The 22,471-nt window shown below is 36.3% G+C and overlaps 1 protein-coding gene across 11 annotated transcripts in view; it reads left to right on the top strand.

Moving 5' to 3' along the window:
- Positions 1–22,471, top strand: part of Gfm2 (GTP dependent ribosome recycling factor mitochondrial 2) — a 54,405-nt gene that overhangs the window by 19,770 nt on the left and 12,164 nt on the right. For 4 of the 11 annotated variants that reach the window (XM_003461910.5, XM_063258341.1, XM_023567210.2 and 1 more), the window contains 14 exons: positions 2,405–2,493; positions 3,685–3,745; positions 3,910–4,089; positions 5,951–6,031; positions 7,464–7,612; positions 9,250–9,390; positions 9,467–9,566; positions 11,051–11,240; positions 15,692–15,768; positions 17,757–17,895; positions 18,015–18,194; positions 18,576–18,691; positions 21,550–21,732; positions 22,334–22,458. In XM_003461910.5, the coding sequence (XP_003461958.2) occupies positions 2,405–2,493; positions 3,685–3,745; positions 3,910–4,089; positions 5,951–6,031; positions 7,464–7,612; positions 9,250–9,390; positions 9,467–9,566; positions 11,051–11,240; positions 15,692–15,768; positions 17,757–17,895; positions 18,015–18,194; positions 18,576–18,691; positions 21,550–21,732; positions 22,334–22,458 (1,811 nt within the window). Of the gene's footprint in view, positions 1–2,404; positions 2,494–3,684; positions 3,746–3,909; positions 4,090–5,950; positions 6,032–7,463; positions 7,613–9,249; positions 9,391–9,466; positions 9,567–11,050; positions 11,241–15,691; positions 15,769–17,756; positions 17,896–18,014; positions 18,272–18,575; positions 18,692–21,549; positions 21,733–22,333; positions 22,459–22,471 lie in introns of those variants that run through there. The other 7 variants (XM_063258343.1, XR_010050565.1, XM_063258344.1 and 4 more) reach the window with 7 other exon arrangements.

The raw sequence follows: 22,471 nt of genomic DNA, 5'->3' as shown, positions 1-22,471 counted from the left end.
CAAACTGCAACCCAGAACCCAATTATTTATCACAAAGTACCAACAGTGCCATAAAACCTGACTACGGAGGGTTCAGTTTAGGAAAAACAACTCAAACATTAATATTTTTTGTCTTAAAAACAAACCCAAACCATAGATTTACCATCACTGTTCTAGTGTAGTAGATAGACTTTTAGTTAGCAAGAGTGATAAAAGGAGTAAGCATTTTGTTCTTTAATGTTTTCATTCATGGAAAATTCTTAGCATATTTTCCCATGCATCTTTTATCGTAATCCCTCACCAAATTAATTTTGAATGCATCATGACATCAAGCTTAAATATATAGCTTGCAGGGGAAAAATAAACTATCTTCACAACCGTGGGGTAGGTAACAGTCTCTTGGAGAGAACCTAAGAAGTGTAAGTTATAAAAAGATAAAAATCAATTCAGTTAACGTTATTAAAATTATATCTGTTCACTAAACTAAAAAAAAAAAAAGGAAAGTAAGCTATAACCATGGGGACATATTTCTAGTGCTGAAGTTTTATGAGTATTTACCAAATGCTATAATAGTGTTGTTTTTATAGGAGAATATCATTGTTCTTGGGAAGCATTTGCTGGAACTTTTATAACATACATGTATGTCCAAGGACTTGTATCTAGAACTTATAAAGAACAAATGACTAGCAAAAATAACCCAGTTAAAAATGGATGAAAGACTTAAACAAATATTTTACAAAAGACACAAAAATGGTGAGAAAACACAATCCCATTAGTTGTCAGGAAAATACAAATTAAAATGACAATAAAAAGCAAAACAAAAAAATAATAGAAATACCATTTCACACCCAGAAGAGTATTAGTATTGATGAGGGTGTGGTGCAGTTGGGGCTGCTGTACGTTGCTGATCAGAAGGTCGTACACTACAACCACTTTGGAAGACTACTTGGCAGCTGCTTATAAAGTTAAACATATGCCCAGCAATTCTCTGATCCTGTACCTTTATCCAAAAAATTAAACATTCATTCAGCAGAGAGTCATAATGTTTATAGCAGCTAAATTCATAATAATAACCCAAATGCATGTCCACAGGTCGATAGAAAAACAAAGTAGTACATTTGTGGCAATAAAAAAATAATCTAATATACCCAACAAGATGTATGACTGTTTCAAACATGACATTTAGCTGAAGAAGATGTAGTATTTCTATGAGATTCAGGAACAGGCAGATATAAGTCAGAATGCGTTGTTTATGGAGAGTGAGAGGCATGAGAAAAAGGTATAGAGTGGCACAGTGTCCTCTGTTTTGAGTGTAGTAGTAGTTATAAGAATGTGTGTCTTTATATCAAAATTTATTGAGCTATACATTTAAAGTCTGTATTTATGTATTTTATTTATTTATTTATTTACTTTTGTGGTACCAAGGATTGAACTCATGACCTCATGCTTGCCAGGCAGGCGCTTATGTTGCTGAGCTAAATCCCCAGCCCTAAAATCTGTATTTAATAGCAGATAAATTTCACCTAAACAGCACATGGGCTTCCTTTCTAACTAGTGGCAGGACATTAGGCTTTTTATGCTTTGCTCTGGGGCTATTGGGTTCCACTAGCCACAGATTTGTTTTAGTAGATAGATAAATAGATTTTAAAAAATGGTTTTGTGGGGCTTTTTGTTGTTGTTGTTGTTGTTTGAGACAGAGTCGTATTATGTCGTTCAGGCTGGCCTTAAACTTACAGCAATCACCCTGCCACCTGAGTGCTGGAATTACAAGCATGTGCCATCACACCTGGCTGTAATTACGTATTTAATATTAATATAAATATAAACAAAAAATTAAGTTAATAGGTATGATTTTTATACCTTATAGATACTGGTTTCCTTTCCTTCCCTTTTAAATCCTCCTTAGTTTATGTAAACATTTAAATATCACAATAAAATGTGATTTTAGCAATAATAGCATTTTTACTGTACACTCCTATTCTTTTTCCTCTCAAATCAGTTGTCTGAATTAAGGCAAAAGTCCCAATACACACATCAGAAAACTGACATTAAATTAATTCACTGTTGCGACATGTACTAGGAAAGATGAAGCTAAACAAAATGTAGGGTTCTGATTCTCAGTTTAGTCCTCTTTACATGACTCTTGGTACATTTCAAGTGTTAATTCTTTGTGTGGAGCCTACTTCACCCAAAATACTATCAAATACCTGCCCCATTATGTATTTTCAGTTTGGTTAACATGACTGCAAAAGAATGAGCCTAGAAGTGTAAGTGTAGTGGAACTACTTAGATGATAGAATCAGGCCCAACCCCATGGTGTGAGAGATTCTTGAATCTATTCATTCTGTATCTAGTAATGTAGTTATTTTTGTCTGATGTGTGTATATCAATGTGTATATGTTTTTCCCTTTTCTCTTTCCTTTAGGCCCAAACTCTCACAGTGTGGAGGCAAGCCGATAAACACAAGATACCTCGAATCTGCTTTTTAAACAAGATGGACAAAACTGGGGCAAGGTATCTTTGGTTTATCAAAGTGAGCTTTTCATGGACTACAACTTCAGTAGTTATTCTAATTTAAAAAAAAAAAAAGTTACTCTTCCTTCTCAGGTATAAAATATTCTATGGAATCCTAACTTATTTCCATAAAAATAATTTCAGAGTAGCTAATCCTTAGGTTAAATAATAATTTGATATTAACACAAAGCTGGTAAGTGACAAATTATCCTGCATAAGATGTAGGGAAGCTGAATCGTGCATTGTAGGATCCTGACAGAGTATGTCTTGCTGATTCCATAGGGGTTCGCTATAGAACTAGACATGGTAATCTGGAAGCCCCTGTATTACTTAAGGGTACCATCTTCACTAGGGGAAGAGTATTGTTTCTCTCAGTTGCCCTGGTGAATGGTGTTTGTTCTTGTCCTTTGTTTTTCTCTAGTTCCTAAGCAGCAGGCTTTCAACAAAGGGAGGAGAAACTGTCCATAGTGAAAGACTTGTATATAAGACAAAAGAGTGAATGCATGATGGTTGACTTATAGAGTGATAATTGAAAGCAGATACCTTATTCTCTACATAATGTAGAGAACAAAGAATATGTGAAGGACTTGGAAAAATGTGAATTGGAGAGAATCAGGAATAGTACAGATTCTGGATGGAAATATGATAGGGCTAGATCCTGGTCTATGGTAGAATAGATCCTGATCCATGGCAGGAGAGGCAAAAACAAAACAAACTATTTTTTCCCTAAGACTACACAATCATATGTGTTGTATTTACTCAATTCTCCACAGTAATTCTAAGTCTGTTTAAAGAACTCTTGTCTTGATTAGAAAAATTTATGTCAAATTCAGCCCTAGGAAGAAAAGCCAATAGCTATGTATGATAATAACTCTGGCTAATTCAAATAAAATCTTGCATTTGAATCTTTACTTTATTAACTTAGGTGATCTTAATCCACTAACCTCATTGTTGACTTGCATGAGGCTTGCAATAATAATAATAATAAATACCCTACACTTTCATGTAAGCATTATAGTGGGTTTTTAATCACTGTTACCTGAAATTGTTATGAAAGCTGATTCAAGACACTGTCCTATAGAAAGTCATTACATGAATATTAAGAAGAATAAAGGGATTATTCTAGAGAACATGCTTAAACCTATTTTAAGAAATTTTGACTATAACCAAGATTAATTTTGTTTCCTGTAGTTTTAAATATGCAGTTGAAAGCATCAGAGAGAAGTTGAAAGCAAAGCCTTTGCTTTTACAGGTAAATTGCTTAATATGTCCCTTTTTGAAAGAAGTTGAGTTGTAAATAAAAAAGAATGACAATAGATATTTTAGGGGAAGTGGTATAGTTCAAAATATTGTTGTTTTTAATGCTCTTCTAAGTAAGCAATCACTTAATAGGGCTAATCTTACTCTAACTTGCAGTTACCAATTGGTGAAGCCAAAACTTTCAAAGGAGTAATAGATATAGTGAATAAAGAGAAACTTCTTTGGAATTCTAATTCAGATGATGGAAAAGACTTCGAGAGAAAACCCCTCTTGGAAAAAAGTGACCCTGAATTGCTAAAGGAGACAGTTGAAGCAAGGATTGCCTTAATTGAACAAGTAAAGTATACTTTGACTTTAAAATTGTATATTTAGTAACTTTTGAACATACTATATTTATTGTGAAACTTTATATAAAATTACATAGGGACTGTGTAAAAATAAACACCAGGGTATGTACCTCACACACACACAGAAAGTAGAATATTAGCAGTGCCCTTGAATCTGTATGCTACTTCTAGTCCTGTTTTTCTCCTGGTAATTATCTGCTTCCTGCAAATAGATACATATGTTTATGTACATACATATATTTGCGTGTATGCATGGATACATAAAATGAGTTTATTTTTAATTTGGTGCTGGAAGTTGTTGTATCTCCAGCTCCCCAATATATCATTTTATATTTATTTATTTATTTTTATGGCTTACTGCAAATGTATATATCCCTAAAGAACTTGGTTTTGTATGTTATGAACTCTAAGCAATCTTTTATTACATTGTTTCATATTGTATTGAAAATTCTTCCCTGTTGCTGTATATATAGTTTATTTTCATTTTTTTAGGTAGTCTTACAGTGTATGATTATACCACATTTATTGTCTGTGTGCTATCAGTGGACTTCGTGGTTTTTTTTTTTTTTTTCTTTTTTGCTATTGTAGACAGTGTCGTTGTGCACATGTGCAGGAATTTCTTGAGTATCACACTTAGAATTGCTGGATTATGATCTGCTAGACTTCTACCATACCAGATAGCAAATTATTGGGAAATGTAAAAATTTTTTAGTCAGCATATATCTCTGGGTCACATGCATCCTAAAATTTTAATAGAAAACAGCAAGATGTTAATATTTGTCATATTTGTATTATATTATTAGTATATAGAGCAACAGTAAAACAACACAGACTCCCTGAATCTTAGAGTAGAAAAATAATTTGATACTGAGCCACTGATTTTTCACTTCCAAATTGAATTGATTTAAATAAATTCTACCAGAATTTTCTTCATCCATCTTTTGTAATTACTTTTATAATTCAATTTAAAAATAAATTTAAATGTGGTAAATGTGGAGATAATTTACTATCGTAATCATTTTTAAGTACATTTGAGCAGTTGTGCATTACTACGCCTTCTGAAGCATTAGAATTAGTGGCCACTCCTCACAGTGGCCACTAGAGGGAGGTACCCAATCACTGTTTAAGGAGCTTTGGCAGAGTTAGAGACACAACCTGACTAAGCCATTACAAGGGAGTCGGATGCCAGAAGCTGGGCTTTGTCACACACACAGCTGCCTGGGGGGTGGGCAGTTAGATGCATTTCTGCAGAAATTAACTCTGTGTTTAAATGTTTTTCTCCCTTATACTATTACCAATTTGTGAAGCTAGTTTATTAATTTGTCAGCTGAATTAAGTTGTTTCATTTAGGCAGAGGGTTATGAATAGAAATTAGAAAGCTGCGTTTTTATTAAGTAATGCTAACACCCCTCATCTTTCCCTTCATTGTGGGGTTAATAATAACAAGATTGGTTCTGTTAATTACTTTCTTAAGAAAATATGGTGATCATTTAAAATGTTAGGTACCAGATGAAGCTTTCTACTAACTAAAACTCCTACAATTTATCTAAAACTGTTGTGTCTGTTAATCCATTATGTGTGTTATTGTTGGCTATGTGTGTCTTTGTTCATTTCTTTGAGCAATCTTGAGTAAATAGCCTTTTACTGATGTGCTTTATCAGGGTCTGGCTTTCTGTATATTTAGGAAACTCATAATAGCATGTCTTCAATTTCCAATTTCCTAACTAGATATGAAGAGATGTTTAACTTGCATAAGGAAGATAATGTAGCTCTCTTGAGAAATTTGAATAATGCATATTTGTCATATCTAGACAAATTAATAGTTATGCAAATACATGCTTTTTTTATAGGTTGCAGATTTGGATGATGAATTTGCTGACTTGGTTTTAGGCAAATTCAGTGAAAATTTTGATTTGCTACCAGCTGAAAAGGTAATTACATTTTTCAGTTACTTTGACAAAATTTTACTAATTGAATGTGTTTTGATTTCTCTGTCTTACTTATGTGTTTGCTTTTCTAATTTTACATACTGTCAGAATATACTGGCTTCAAAATTAAGATAAAGTCACTGAAACAGGTAATCAGTGTCAGCACTTTATTACTTTTGGATATACTTTACAAAATTAACAATTGAACTTTTCTTATGTGAAGCCAGAATCAGTTAATTGCTTATCCTCTGTAGCCCTTCCTCTTCATTCTTATCATTTTCCTGAGGATGTTTAGGGAAATCACAGGTAGAACATTTACTTAAGTCCAAGCTATCACAATGTCATTTTTTGCTCAGAATTTTTTTTCTGAGTCGGTTTTATGTTTGAGTGGAAACTCACTGTAGTTCTTTTTTAAAAACTTTTTTTTTTTTTTGGTGTGTATCATATGTGAGAAGAGACATGTAAAATACTCATAATAATTAATTATAAGAGAGGAGTATGCTGGGGACTTCCCCTGTGAACTTATTTATTTTTTATTTTCCCTTATGAAGCATAAGAGTTACCAAGTAAAGTGTGCATCAAATGCATCCAGCAAATTCACTTAAAGATCATTTGACAAGAATTAGAGGCTGGGTGTAGTGGCACATGCCTGTAAGCCCAGCACTCAGAAGGCTGAGGCAGGAGTTCCTGTAAGTTCAGGACCAGCCTGCACTACATAGGCCCTGTCTCAAAAAAAGAAAAAAGAAAATGTTGAGGCTTAGTTTTAAAGTCACTGGACATGACCTGTAGAAGAAAAACTGATTTTTTCTTTTGAATGAAAAACATTTTTTGAAATTTTTTCATATTTAAAATGTTTAAACATATTTATTATACCCTATTCGACATAACATGAATTCTGTTTTTAGTGAATTCACACTCTTAACCAGTTCTCATTAATAGCTTACAAATCTTTTCTTAGTTCTTAGGAGCTTTAAAATTTTTTTCTTTGATTTCTATTTTGTTTTTACTTTTAATTTTCTTTTGAATTTTAATTCACTTGGAAAAGTTATATTTTTATTCTTGACCAGTTATTTTAATAGCATTCAATATTGAATCACAAGGGTATTAATTCATTTATTCAAGAAGTTTTGAGCCCCTATTATGTCTTAAACCTTTCTAGTTTCTGGGAATTTAGTAGTATTTCCATGGGACTCGCTATAATGCTTATAGGAGTTTTCCATTCTAGTGAACAAGAAACAGATACTAAACAAGTATTCAACAAGCCAGTTAGTAATTAGTGTTATGATGAAAAACAAAGCCATGATGAATAGTGAAGGTGTGGTTAGGAGTGCTGCTTTAAAAGGGTGGTTAGGGAATGCCTCTAATCCTGAGAGATTCTGGTAGAGACAGACATACTGGACATAAAATAAATGTTCACTTGTATCTCTACCTGTAGCTGCAGACTGCAATACACAGAGTGACGCTTGCTCTGACAGCAGTGCCTGTGTTATGTGGCAGTGCCCTGAAAAACAAAGCGATACAACCCTTGTTGGATGCGATTACTATGTATCTGCCTTCACCTGAAGAACGCAACTATGACTTTCTGTAAGTGCCTAGATTAAATCCGATAGCCTTGACAAAACAGACAGGTAAAAGCAAGCAAGCCTTATTTTAGGAAAAGTAGTTAAATCACCACTTTTGAATAACAGTGGTGAAGAATATCTTTGTAAGTGATTCATTAAGAGCCATAGTAACTTTTACTTGAAACTTTGAAAAGTTACATAGTAACTTTTACTTTATCATTTCCTATAACCAGTCATATTTACAGATGGAATTAATAAACTGTAACTTCAGTGTATGAGTAATGTTGATCCTATGTTAAACATTCATTAGATTTATTAATATTTATATAAATTTCAGGATTTTTCATAAGCTTGGGGTAATTTGTAGCTATGAAGAAAGATCACTGTTTTACTCCTGTTGTCACTAACAGTTTTATTCTTGAGTAATAATTTCTGTAAAATCAGTGAGCATTGAGCAAATTAGCAAAGAAGTGGGCTTCAGTTTTGTTAGGTAGGACACTGATAACTTTACATCTTTAAATTGGAAAAGCATCATGGTGATACAATTAGGAAAATGTGTTTTGTGCTGTTATATTTAAATACCAGCACTTCCAAGTTAACATCTCCACCAATAAAATTCAGAGGATAAGACTTTTTTTTCCAAATCCATTTTATTCAAACATAAAAAGAAAAAGAAAAAAACTACAATAAAATTTTGAAGTACATCAATCAAAGGTAACATTGCACATTGTCATCCCCAAATCATTCACCGGAGAACAAGTTATCTGCCTTCGGTTGTCTAGACAATACCAGTACAGATCTTTCTCTTTAACCAACTCAGAGAAATTAGTAGTATAACTATTATTTTGTCAGTAATGAAACAATATGATGTTTACATGGTGTCTTATCTCACTAATGAGTATGTTCTCAAGGTGTGTCTATTTACCTATAAAAGTGTCTAGTTTATCTTTCTGTATGGCTGAGGAGTACAGAGAATAAGACATCTCTCGGGTTGTATAAAAATTTAGTGAGCTAACACTGAACACAAAGAATAGTGCTAGTGTATAATAAGCTCTTTATATTCATATTTGCTAAAGTTAAAAGTTGGAAAGACTAGGAATAAGGTTAGAGAATATTATGTTGAAATGTTTAACCTACTGAAGTCATAGACTTCGAGACTAATAAGTATGTTCTTTAGAAAAATGAATCTATGGACAAAATTTGACAATTTCAAGAACATTCAAACTTTCAAAAACTTATCAGTGAGCACCAATAAGAATGTTGGTATAAACAAGTTTAGGTCTATTCTGGAAAATTTTATAGCTATAAAGAGTAAATGCTGAAAAGTACCATTGAGTTCATCCTTTATAGATTTGACAAAGGTTATGCTGTCTTGATAATACTTCTCAAGGAGAGAACCCTTGGCTTTGAAGTAATTTGCAAGTAAAGGTAATAATGGAAAGACAATTAATTATTTTTAGTTTCAAAGATATTATCATATCTCTATTAAATAATGTAGTCCTTGGGGGAAGCAAAGCTTATTGTGGCATTACTTACTGGTCCTGGATAGCTGTTCTGAAGGACAAGAGGGATCTTCTCTGCAGCGATTCTGATTTGATCTGTATAGATGCATGGGAAGTGTATTCTATAGACCTTTCTGGAATGCCCTTTTATTTATAGGCAGTGGTATAATGGTGACTTATGTGCACTGGCGTTTAAAGTTCTCCACGACAAGCAGCGAGGACCACTGGTTTTTACACGCATTTACTCAGGCACACTAAAGCCTCAGTCGGCTATCCATAATATTAATGGAAATTGCACGTAAGTAGAAGCTTAAGTTATTTTCTAAAACTGTACTGATTTAAGTCCTTTACTAATATAAATCATGGTTTTATAGGGAGAAAATAAGTCGTCTGCTTTTACCATTTGCTGATCAACATATAGAAATCCCTTCACTAACTGCTGGTAACATTGCTTTGACTGTTGGGCTTAAACAGGTAAGTGACCAAATGACTATTTTTAAAAATAATAGTCTAAATGTTGAATTACAGATAGGTATTGTCTTTTTTTTTTTTTTTTTTTTTTTTTTTTTTTTGTCTTTTTCCTTTTTATCAGTACCAGGGATCGAACTCACAACTGCCTACTTGCAAGGCAGATGCTTTATGCCACCGAGCTAAATCCCCAGCCCCCAGATAGGTATTGTCTAGTAGCAAAAATCTGTAAATCTAAAATCAGTAATCAAATAATGAATATTGCAACCTATGCAAGCCTATTCATCAACATGGGTGAATATCATACATTTGATAGAAAAATACAGAACCCACAGTGAATTATATTTATATTCACAAAGTTCGAATCCAAATAAGTAGATGTATATTATATTTAATATAATATATTTATATGTACATTAATATATTTATGTCATGAGCTTAAATATTGTTTTATACCCATTGGGTTTTGGCCTATTTTGGTCATCACAGAAAATTTTATCTGACCTTACAACTCACTGGGAAATATTTTGCTGATGAAGGCTCCATAAAGGCAATGATTCTTGTTTCTTTTGCTCACAAATCTGTCTTGTCCATAGATCAATGCTTGCATGAAATAGACACTTGTAGTATGAACAGATGAAAATACTTGATATTGTGTCTATTTTAAGTGGGTTAAAATTAAAAACATTTCATGTTTGTGTATTAAATTAGAAATATTTTCACTAAACTTCGGTGTATTTGTCATTTGGGTAAACATTGTTAAACTCTTCATGGTTAATGATAAATCTTAGGATCCCTGGGTAGAAAATTCCTATACTCTGGATATTAAACTTCTGATGGAATGTCTCCTCTGTCTACTCAAAGGCAGAACCTGCTCCTTGTACATGTTTGAAGGAGCTCTACAAATGGGTTTAGACTATTGCTTCATAGGACTGTCTTTTCAGAGAAAGAAACTGGCACAGAACTTTATGATATAAAAGATCAGAATTAAAATTATAGTTTTAAGTAATAACTGGATTCTACTTAAAAGCTATCAATTCTACATGATCCAGGGTATCCCAGTTAATTGTGTATTTTAGTTTGAGAATTTCCTGTAAAATAGTAGTAAATTCTTAACTGCTTTAAAGTACTATAATGGATTTCTCCTTAACCTCTCTTGTTATGACTCAAAATCTAACCAGGTACATTGATTTTGCCAAATGAACTTTGAGTATGTGTTGTGTGTACATAGGTTTGTTTTATGGTTTGTTAGAATTTATTACAGTAATATTTTAGATAAAATTCTCACCCAAGTCAAATGTGCTTTCCCTCTACAAAGTTACAATGAGCCTTATGAATTTATTTTAATTTTTTTGGTACAGAGAATCAAACTCAGATTTGTGAATTTATTTCTCTGAAGTTCAGGGAGATAAAAGTGGCACATTTGAATTTTTTATCTGCTAGCTGTCAGTGGTAGAGGCTGTTTGGTTCCATGTTGTCTGTTTACTCAGACTGCCACTGGAGACACCCTCGTCTCCTCCAAGTCCAGCGCATTGGCTGCAGCTCAGCGAGCCAAGAGACGGGAAGAAAAGCAGCAGAGACAGAGCTGCGAAGTGGAGAGACTGCTCCTGGCTGGCGTAGAGATCCCAGAACCAGTGTTCTTCTGTACTATAGAACCCTCGTCGTGGGCTAAGCAGCCAGGTACAGGGTTTAGTGTATCAGTGAGTAAGTGTTCTGATGCTGAGTAAAATACTTACAGTTTACCCTCAGGGATTTCCTATGTGACTGTGAAACTGAATTTGAACTTACTGGTAAGATTTTTTTATGGTTGGTCTAGTTTTCTTTTTACTTAAGGTGTTTTTAGTTTTGTAAACTCTTGTATTTTTCTTATGTCTTGGCCATTTTTGTCATATTCTTTGTTACTCTTGTTCTTCCAGTGTTAGCTATGAGCTTACAAGTAATTGGCCTTACTTGTAGTGTATTAGATCAGATAGTAATTGATAGATCACTCAAGTTTTTCATATATAAAAATACCACCTTGTTTTTAGCCAACTTCTGGAATCCAGTGAAGAAATTTATATATTATAGCTAATGCTGTTTGATCTTTGAAGAGTTACAGAATGTCTCAGTTATTTTTCTCTCATTGTTGAGACAAAATACCTGACGCTAAAAATGAAGGAAGGAAAAGTTTTTTTAGCTTACAGTTTTTTGGAGGTTTCAGTTCATACTCAGCTGATTCCAAGGTAGGGTGGTGTGGCTAAGGAGCCACTGATCATGGTGGCTGCAGACTGCAAGAGTGAAAAGAGTAAAAGGGCAAAAGAGAAAATTGCACCTTCTTCCCTCCCTAATACCTGTATGCCAGCTACCCACCCCTGCACTGTTGCAGCACTCACACCGCCCAGTGCTAGAGAACAGAGAAATCTTTATTCCTACCCTGAGCCAATCACAGATACTAGACTCAGCCACCTCCATGATTGCAGGAGGCTTTGGGGGGGGGGTCACCTAGACACAAATCATAATACAAAATATGCTTCGTTTAGTATATTAGCTCAAAATTCTTCAGTGGCTTTTTATTACTGACAGCACAAAACCAGAGTCCTTTGTATGGAATGTAAAGTCTATGATTGCAGCTGTATCATTTTCAATTAGATTTGGTTACATGAAACAGAAAAACCCCTAAAAAGTGCTTTGATTAGAACCTAAGTTTTGTTTTGTTTTCTTTCTTTTCTTGTAAAAAAAAAAATCCTTACACCAGTAGCCTAGGTGTCAGAGGCTGGCTCCACAGAATCACTAGGCACCCAGGCTCTGATCTTTCTGCTCTGCCGGAATGTACTGTCCTATGATGACTACAGGAGCCTAGGGTGTCACTTGGAGTTCCTGACAGCAGAAAAGGCTATAGGAGGGGAGAAGATGTATCCCCTTCCCTCTGGACATTTCTTATGTCACTGACCAACACTGACCAGATAGGAGTCTGATAATTATCAAAGTATTTTTTTGCAAGGTTTAATGGTTATACTGTAATCGTGACATTGGAAAGCTGAGACAGAAAGGCAGGAGGCCAACCAGGCAATTTAGTGAGGGCCTGTCTCAGTGCTCCTTGGTCAACATCTCATACTGCAGAAGAAAAAAAAATAAGAGCATACCTTAAGCACCCATTGGAAAGTAGTTTTAATGTCTTAAGATGCTGTACCCTTTTTGCATTGCTATTTCCTTTTATCCTATTGTCTTTCATATTATAATGGTTTTCTCTGACCATATATGCCTGAAAAATATTGACTATTCTTTAGGCTTCCGCTCAAACATCACCTTTTTATGAGGTTCTTGATGAATTACTGTATTAGATTAAGGACAAACTTAGTTTCTCTTTCCTTAAAAACAAGTTGAATTTACAGATTATAGAAAAACAGAAGAAATCTTTATTCCTTCCCTGTGGCTTCTTGAAGGCCTATGCCTCTTGTTCTAGAGCTGTTGGGCTGAGTAAGTATAGGCCTGACTCAGGTAAGAAACATCAGGGGGCCAGGAGTGGTGGCACAAGCCTGTAATCCAAGTAGTTGGATGCTGAGGCAGGAGGATTACTGTGAATTTGAGGCCAGTCTGGGCTACAAAATTAGTTCAAGACTAGCCTACACTACATAGCAAGACCTGTCTCAACCAGATCAAAAATATGAAATGTGTGGACAGAAGGAGGAGGGGATGATAAGTCAGGCGACCCGGTCTATTGGGAGGGACTGGCACCTAAGCACTGAGGCTGCCCAAGACAGTAACCATGAGTTGTTTTTGTTTTTATTTTTTGCCATAGTGGAGACTGAACACAAGACCTTCACACTGAGCGATAACTTCAGCACCTTTTTAATTTCTTTTAGATAGGGTCTTGCTAAGTCTCAAGTTGCGCACCTCAACCCAGCCATTTTATTTTTTATTTTGAGTTCACTGGGCTTGAACTTGCAGTTGTCCTGACTCAGTCTTCCAGAGTGCTGAGATTACAGGTGTGTGCCACTGTGAGTTCTTTTAAGCATATTCATTTCATATAGATTGCAGTTGAACTGCACCAGCCACTTTGACCTTTAAGAACTCAAGCCTTTACCAGAAGTTTGGTGCCCAAAGATGTCTCTTTCTAGGGAATTAGTTCAGGGTTGTAGGCAGTGACATCCCAGGGCTCCTGACTCCACTCTCGAGCAGAGTACTGTGTTCCCTTCCTGTGTTTCCAGTGCGTTTCTCCCTCATCCAGTTTCCACCAGACACCCTCAGACACATTGCTGTGTTCACCACAGTAAACTCCCTGAAGGCGAGTCTATAAATATTTTGAATGAATATATTTTACAGTAAAATTTAGCAATATATTTTCACTCAGAAAAAAAAGGAGTCACATAGTTACCCTCTTTGGGTTTCTGTAAAAACATCTAAACAATCTAAAATGACACCTGTGAACCTTCATGTGCATATACATCTCGGGATTCTTGGTAAAGCGTTGACTCTGTCTCACTTAGCAGGTCAGGACCTCAGAGCCTGTTGTAGGCTCTGGGATCACCTGGGGACCTTGGGGCTGGAACACACTGTCCAGTGGAGATGAATGTGATCCACATATGTAGTGCAAAACCTCTTACGGCCATATAAGGAAAATAAATGGTGAAACTGATTTTAATAATGTTTTACTTAACCCAGCATGGCAATTTTCATATTGATAGCAAAATCCAAAATCTGAAATCCTCTGAACTTTGGTCTCAATCTGTATTATCATTTCAACATGAAATTAATACTAAAAAGTACTAATGAAACATTTTACATTTCATCATATAGAACTTTGAAATCTGGTATGCATTTTACATTTGCAGTGTCTTCCAATTCAGATTAGTAATATCTGCCTGTGGCTTCCAGGCAGCACATTTCCAGGAGGCCTGGTTTACGTGCCTAACAGCACCTTGGGCTTGTGGCTGACGAAGTTAGCTCATTAACCTATTGCTCACATCTTTTCCTTCGGTCATTTTATGTCTGCTGAATTTCTAACATCTTTATTGTATAAAGGAGAATATACTTACCAGTTAATCATATTTAAGTATTGGCTCCTAGGTTGATCTTTGTATAATATAATCAAATGATGTTTTTGCCTCTTAAAAAGAAAAAGAAACCCTTTGGTGACTTCACAGTGCATATCCCAACTTCTCACTGTGTTCTATAGACCTGTGTATGGTAGGATCCCTACAGCACATCTCATCTAGTGGTACTCTTTTGTTTGTGATGCTAGGTGTAATCCCAGGCCTCACAAGTGTTAGACAACAACTTGACCCCACTGAGGTACCTCCCCAGCCAGTTACCCTTCATCCTATCCATCAGTCTCTGGCTACTGGGTTTCTTGCTACTTTTCTGTACTTTGTACCACCATTGTATCTGAAACCAGTCTTTTTTGTATCTTTTCTAAATTGTTCTGGAGAAACTTTTCCAGATCATTATTAACCTCCCATCATTATTATGTAACCTCCCATCATTGTTATGTAACATAGTTTTATTCTCTACAAAGTATTTTATGGCTGTTTGAAATTTGCTGTCTTAGTCGCCTGTCACTGAGACACAATACCTAACACCTAAAACATAAAGTAGGAAAGGTTTATTTTGGCTGGCTTGTTTATTATTTATTTATTGCTTTGATTTTGAGACAAGGGTCTTTCTATAAAGTTCAGGTTGACCTTGAACTTCCTAGCTGACCTCAAACTTGCAGTGATCCTCTTGCCTCAGCCTCCCAAGTGCTGGGATTACAGGTGTGTACCACCACATTCAGTTTACTATCTATCTATTCATAGTTAGGCTAGCTCCAAGGCCTGAGAGCAAGGTGTAAAGCTGGGCAGAGAAGAGCTGCTCACTTCAGGGTGGCCAGGAAACAGAAGGGTGGAACCAAGGAAGAGACCCTACCAAGTCATTCCCCATGACCACTTCTTCCAACCAGGAACCTAACATCACCTCCTAACATCACATTTAGCTCCAGAGTCCTGTGGTACTCCCCTTCCAAAAGTCACCCCTTTGAGCACATGAATCTCTTAGATATAAGCCATAACATTCACTTTTCAGAATCTGTTTGCTGCTCATCTGTTTTCCACACTGAGACATACACTAAGTTATCTGGAAAGTAAAATGTAAAGAAATTGTTGGTTTTTCCCTAGATTTGGATCATGCATTGAAATGCCTTCAGCGGGAAGATCCCAGTTTGAAAGTGAAGCTTGATCCTGACTCTGGACAAGTATGCATAATATTCCTTAGCCCTGGAAATCTTCCTGTAACAGTAGTTGTGTGTATGTGTGTAGATATATGCATGTTTCTAAAACACTCAATGGGCTATGCTCCTGAAACAGCTTTTTTTTTTTTTGATTCATAATATAAATTTCTGATTATTTAGGTTGAGTGTCAAGCTAAATAAAGTCTACCCAGTTTCCTAATATAATTACACTTTGCACAGAGACTACCCCCCAGCATTTTGGATCCTCTGTAAGACTGCCGTTGGAGAGATTTGGAAATAAGGGTCAGGTTGAAGGTAAAGCCTTGAGCCTCTTACAGCAAGGCCTGTAGAAGCAGCATACTTAGGACGGAGGTCTGGAAAGTACTTAAAGGCCAGTAGCACATCTGACATGGACTAGAGTGATGGATTAGAACTGAGCATTATAGGAAAATCAGGATTCTGATACAGTAGACCATCAAGAAAAAAAATCACCTGCATCCTTTTCTTAGCAGAGCGGTGTTGTTTGTCTAAGATTTTAGAAAGAAATCCTTTAGAATACTGTTTGTCTTTATAAAGATAAATTAATGTAGTTAATCTAGAAAATATGAAATACTTTAGTTTCCTAAAATGCCAGAAAAATGCAGTCATTTAATTTACCATAAATACCACAATAATTAAAACAGAAACTTTTAAATAAAAGTTTATTTAAAACTTTTATTTAAAAGTTTTATTAATAAAACTTTATTTAAAAGTTTCTGTAAAAGATTTTATTTAAAAGTTTCTGTAAAAGTTTATGTTAAAGTTTATGTAAAAGATTACAGTATTTTAATAGCAAAATAATACCAAAAAAATAAATTATTGAAGTCCCTTTTCTGTGAAAAGTTGACTATCCTTCCTTACTTTTCCTGCAGACGTGTTCTTTTATTATGCTGTATTACTCAGCACAACATATTTTTCCAAATATATATGCACAGATATTTTTAAGTTGTTTGTGTTTTAATACATAATTTACTTTTCAATTTTGTTTCAAAGGAACTGTATGCCAAGTAATCATTTGTAAAAAATGTGTGATTACAGTTTTATTATAGCCAAAAGACACAAATTAAAGCCAGCCAAAGGAAAAGGACACAGCAGATTCTGGGAAGAGTTGTGAACGCAAGGCCCCCCTCATTCTCAGGGAATCTGCTTTGGGTACAGAGCCTTCCTTGCCAATCAGAGCAGCTCAGCCAAGCCTTCTGTACCCAGAGCTTTTACTGGGACTCAATCAGATAGTCTATGATTGACCTTTAGTCTCTAGTCCTCCCATGCATTTGGGCTGATGCCTTTAGTCTCTAGTTTCTCTGGAGTTCAGAGTTGATAAGATTTATTCCAGAGCCCATGCCATGATCACACTGTTAGACAGGATATTGGACAAAGCCAACAGGCAGACATTTTAATATTGCTCCAAAAAAAAGTCAGTTTCTTTTGCATGGTGGTTCTTTTGCAGACCTCCAACTATCCTGGAGGTTTTGATTTTCCAAAAAGTTAGAGGGTGGTTAGGAAATGCCTTGTGGTTCCGAAGTGTTTGGGGGAAAGATTATCTCCCCATGTATAAGGTGTTACCCTCAGCCACAATTTTAAGACAGCTGCTGCTTATTCATTAAGGAAAGGGCTTTAACCTCTGAAAGGAATAATACAGAAGTTGTAGACATGATTATACTCATGTTCTAGTGGCCAGAATTAGGCTTTATGATTGGGAAGTATAGTCCTAGTGAGATTTCCATTTGTACAGGTGATATTTGAGCTAATAAGAGAGTTTTCAAGTGACTTTATTTTAATTGATTTATCCCAGTCAGAAAAGTAAATGGGGCTAGATATAGAAGCCTACCCACCCCCCAAAAAAACTGCAAAAGAAGCTGTTTATAATTAATGAAAAATTACTTAAATGGATACATTAATACCATACCTTTATACAATATTTTGCATGAGTGTAATTTTTCCTTTGGTATTTATTTTCCTCCGCTTCTAACTAGACTGTGCTGTGTGGTATGGGGGAATTACATCTTGAGATTATTCATGACCGAATCAAGCGGGAATATGGCCTGGAGACCTATCTGGGACCTCTCCAGGTGGCATACCGAGAGACCATCATGAGCTCAGCTCGTGCCACAGGTAAAACACAAGACTAAGACCAACACCATGAGCTTACTGATTGCATTTTTGCCAGTGATGACACTATAACAGTTTTCCAGAACAAATCTTTGAGGTGCCATGTTTAATTTGTATTTTAGATACCTTAGACAGAACTTTAGGAGACAAACAGCATTTTGTGAGTGTAGAATTGGAAGCAAGGCCAGGAGAGACACCATCTGTCACACCAGTGATTGAGTATGCCAAAAGTGTCAGCAGAGACCTGTTAAAGGACTCCCAAGAGGCTGTTGAAAATGGAGTTCACAATGCATGCCTCCAAGGTGAGAGGTCAACCCGGGGGAGTATAACAGCCCACTTGGCCACTGAATCAGTGTGTGTGGCAACGTACTATGTAAAGGTATGTTAATATATCCATCCATTTAAGTAATTTTTTATTATAAACTGAGCTGATGTTGTTTCATTTTGTTTGGGAGAGTGGGCTCCTACTTTCAGCACTATTTAGTTTTCTATTTGGGATAAATCAATTACAAGTGCACAGGCCAGGGATTAAACCCACAGCTACATTTCCAGCTTCCTAATCATTTTGGTATTACAGATCATTTCCATCTTTTCCTGACTTCACTTGTGCATTCTCCTACTGCTTTGTACCTATATACCTCACTACATACTGAACCCTAATACAGTGTTTTTCTCTTGCACAGGACCACTGCTTGGATCCCCCATTCAGGATGTGACAATTACTTTACATTCACTGGTAATTCATCCTGGTACCTCTGCAACCATGATTTCTGCCTGTGTCTCAAGATGTGTACAAAAGGTACAGGACTGGGGGCTGAGGATTTAGCTCAGCGGCATAAGCACCTGCCTTGCAAGCAGGCGGTCGTGAGTTCGATCCCCAGTACTGATAAAAATGAAAAAGACAAAAAACAAAAACAAAAGGTACAGGACTATAGTTCTAGTCCTACTTTTGTTTTTAGGCAATTGTACTGCATGGAGCACCACTGACCTCACAGACACTGTACATATAGTATAGCCTGTGTTTCTATCCTTGCCTCCAGTCTTACGGCCAGCAACAGTTCTTAGCCTGAATGATCTTAGACATCAGTGCTCACACAGATTGCTGTTAAAATACCCTCTAATTTTGACAGAGGTGTTTCCTTCAGTGGTGTCTGTGCTTTCCACATCCCAGTCATATCCATTAGAGGCAAGCCTAGTAGGTTACAGAAAGGGTCAGCTTGGCCCTGGTCTATAATCTGAAGGACACTGATGATCTAGTGTTGGCTCTGGCTTTAGAGTTTATGTTGATTCCCATAAGACTGCTTTCCTTAAGAAACCATCTGAGTCCCACTAAGCATCAGACTCAGGGCAAGTGTCTTTGCTCCTTGAAGCATCAAGCATGTGGTGTTGGTTTGGGTTCCTGGGGAGAATTACTTTGAGTATCATGGACTCTGCTTCCTCCCTTAGTGATACTCAGGGCTGGATTGACCCCCAGGAATGTGGCATGCTAACTGCTGACCCCAAGCATCCTTCTCAGTGTGAGAATATCCTAGTCTCATGGGTGATTGATTTTACATAAGAACATTTGGTTTTACAACTGTTTTCTAATACGTGGGCTGATTTTGAGATCGTTTTTTGTAGTCTTATTTAAATCCATAATCATAAACATCTCAGCCCTTGAATTAAGCTGAACTGTCTTTTTCATAGGAGTTCAAATTCATATCTTTTTGTTGATGCTAGGATTGAACACAGAACACATTAAGAATATAGCCATGACCCCAGCATTTGAAAGGCTGAGGCAGGATTACTGTAAGCTCAAGATCAGCCTGGACTACATAGTGAGTTCAAGGCCAGCCTGAAAAGTCTCTATCTCAAAAAAAAAAAAAAAAAAAAAGCTGTGTCACTTAACCATACCTATAGCTCACAGATCCATACTCGAGGTTTTCTGATGAAAACAGAGAACAAAAAAACTGCTTTGAAGAAAGTAATTTTTATTGTTCACCTATGATAGTTAGAAATACCACCTGTAGTCATTACTATCTTGAGACCACTTTTTCTCCTGATACTGGTTTTAATATTGAAATAAGAACCCAAAAGATGTTTCTAAATTCAAACTCCACTTTGTTTAGGGACTGAACACACAACCTCATGCCTGTCTAGCAGGCACTTGTATCACTGAGCTGAATCCCCAGCTTCAAACCCCAGTATTTTGACTTGCAAAATACACAATTATACCTTTTAAAAAGTCAAATTAGCTGAGCATGACGTACATGCCTAAAGCCCAGCACTTGAGAGGCTGAGGCAGGAGGATCACTGCAATGTCAAGGCTAGTCTGGGCTACACAGAGAGTTGAAAGCCAGATTGAACTGCATGGCAAGACCCTGTTTTAAAAAAAATTCAAAGAATTTGATTGGTTAGTCTTTTTAATAAAATTATACTAACAAATGAGGATTAATTTTGTGAGGCTAAAATGTTTAGTCATTAGTCTTAATTCATTACTTTAAACAAAGTACTCCTAACAGAGTTCTCTTGCCTACTCCTCATGTAGGGACAACTACCTTTTTTTCTGCTTATGAGATGCTCATGGTGGTCATAAGGTGTTGAGTCATTTGTGTTGTGCTTACAGTTCCCTGGGCTTGAGGAGGTCATAAATAGGATAATTGTGTTTCTTTAAGGGAGCTCATGATTTAGAAAGCAAATTAAATATAGCTAGATAGCCAAAGTATTAGAACAATTAGAGTACCATAAAGACTTGTGATTAGAGAGGATTTTTATAAATTAACATCCAAGCTATGATGATCTGAGCATAGGAAGGGACATTCCAGATTGAGATAAAAAGATCCCTTTAATTGTAATGTCAGACAGATAGCAACATAGTGAAAATAATGTCAGAAAACTAAATGCAGCACTGTATTGAGGATCTGAACTATTCTGAGTGAAGATGGAAGTACAATCTGAGTACAGAAGGGATCAAAGAAGGAGATAATCTAGGTCTGAATTAGGATAGCAGCAACAGGAATGGACACCTCACAGCTTCCTAAGAAAAAGAAGTCAGAAGGTGCATGTGAACTTCAAATGCCAGCAGGAGAAACAGGGAAGAAAAGTGTTGGAAGAGAAAATGCTGAGCTCAGCTGGGGCATTTTGAGAGCCATAGGATATTCAGACCCATCCCGAAGCAGGCCAGTGACATACATGGCTGCAGTGTAGAGCAGAGCTGCAGAACGGTGGCGAAGAAGCCTCGTAGGAGGTGCTGTGAAGCCCTGCAACTAGGTCACGTTGTCAAGGAAAAGGATGTGAAGAAAAAAGAAGGGGCAGTTCATTATTTTATCCTGAAAGACATGTTCAGTTGCACACCACTTGAAGATCATGTTCTGTGTGCATGTTCTTCTTGTCCTTTGTAGTCTAAGATTCTCAAAGTAGGGTGGATGGAAAAAGGGTTTGTTTTAAAAAACAGGAAATATGTATTTTTTTAAAAGCTCTTACCTCCTGGTTCCCCTTTCTGGCTCATAGCTGCTATTATGTGTAAGCAAACAGTAATGTTCCTGACTTCTTATAAAATGTGATCTCTATGGACAGAAGTCAAGCAGTAGGTTTTCTAAAGTATGAGCAATACTTCAGTTATTACAGATCGCCCTTTTTTCCATCCTAAAAATCTGACTCACTCTCCAATCTCTTTAGGTCCTGAAAAAAGCTGACAAGCAGATTTTGGAGCCTTTGATGCATCTGGAAGTTACAGTGCCCAGAGATTTCCTCAGCCCTGTGCTAGCAGACCTGGCACAGAGAAGAGGGAACGTTCAGGAGATCCAGACTCGCCAGGACAACAGAGTTGTTATTGGATTTGTCCCCTTAGCAGAAATTATGGTAGGTATTTTGTAACTGAAGTATACATTTCTTTTTGTAATAAGGGAGTTAGGTATGCCAGGTGAAAATAGTGACACCTGCAAGAAGCATCAGGGCTTTGATTTATAGAACTCATGTTAACCATCAAGCATTTAAACTGTTGGAGAAATCCAAAGATTGCAACACTGAAAGGACTTTGTTCCTAAGTCCTAGGACCATAAAGATTGAGGTATATACCAAAATGTAGCACGGAATCTGAAAGACCATTTTCCCCCTTCTGTGTATTTATCTCCAACTAGTTCTGAGGCCCATGTCACGTTCCCCACCCCCATCAGCCAAACTTTCTACAGACAGGCACCTGGGTACGAGCAGATAGTAGGAAGAGCAGAGTCGTATTCCAGTTGCAGGACCACAGAATGAATCTGTAGCCTGCTTATGCGAGGCTTTTCTCCTTTCCATAGTATTTTCATATCCAGTCTTTCCTACAGAAGTACTTGCATAATCTGTCTCAAGGAAGCAGTATGGCTAAGCCTCATATCATGCAACATCACCAGCTTTTCCTGATAAGAGTCAAATGGTAACTAGCAGGAAAGCAAACATAATGACTTTTTCATTGTTTTAGGGTTATTCGACTGTGCTTCGAACGATAACATCAGGGTCAGCGACTTTTGTCTTAGAATTATCTACTTACCGAGCCATGAATCCTCAAGACCAAAATACACTGCTCAGCCAGAAAAGTGGTACAATGTAAGTGTTTGGA

The sequence above is a fragment of the Cavia porcellus genome, unplaced genomic scaffold (genome assembly GCF_034190915.1).
Source record: "Cavia porcellus strain 051 isolate PalLab524CR breed Dunkin Hartley unplaced genomic scaffold, mCavPor4.1 scaffold_11, whole genome shotgun sequence".
Lineage (NCBI taxonomy): Eukaryota > Metazoa > Chordata > Mammalia > Rodentia > Caviidae > Cavia > Cavia porcellus.
The sequence above is the reverse complement of the archived record's forward strand: the minus strand, read 5'-3'. Positions and strand labels throughout refer to the sequence as shown.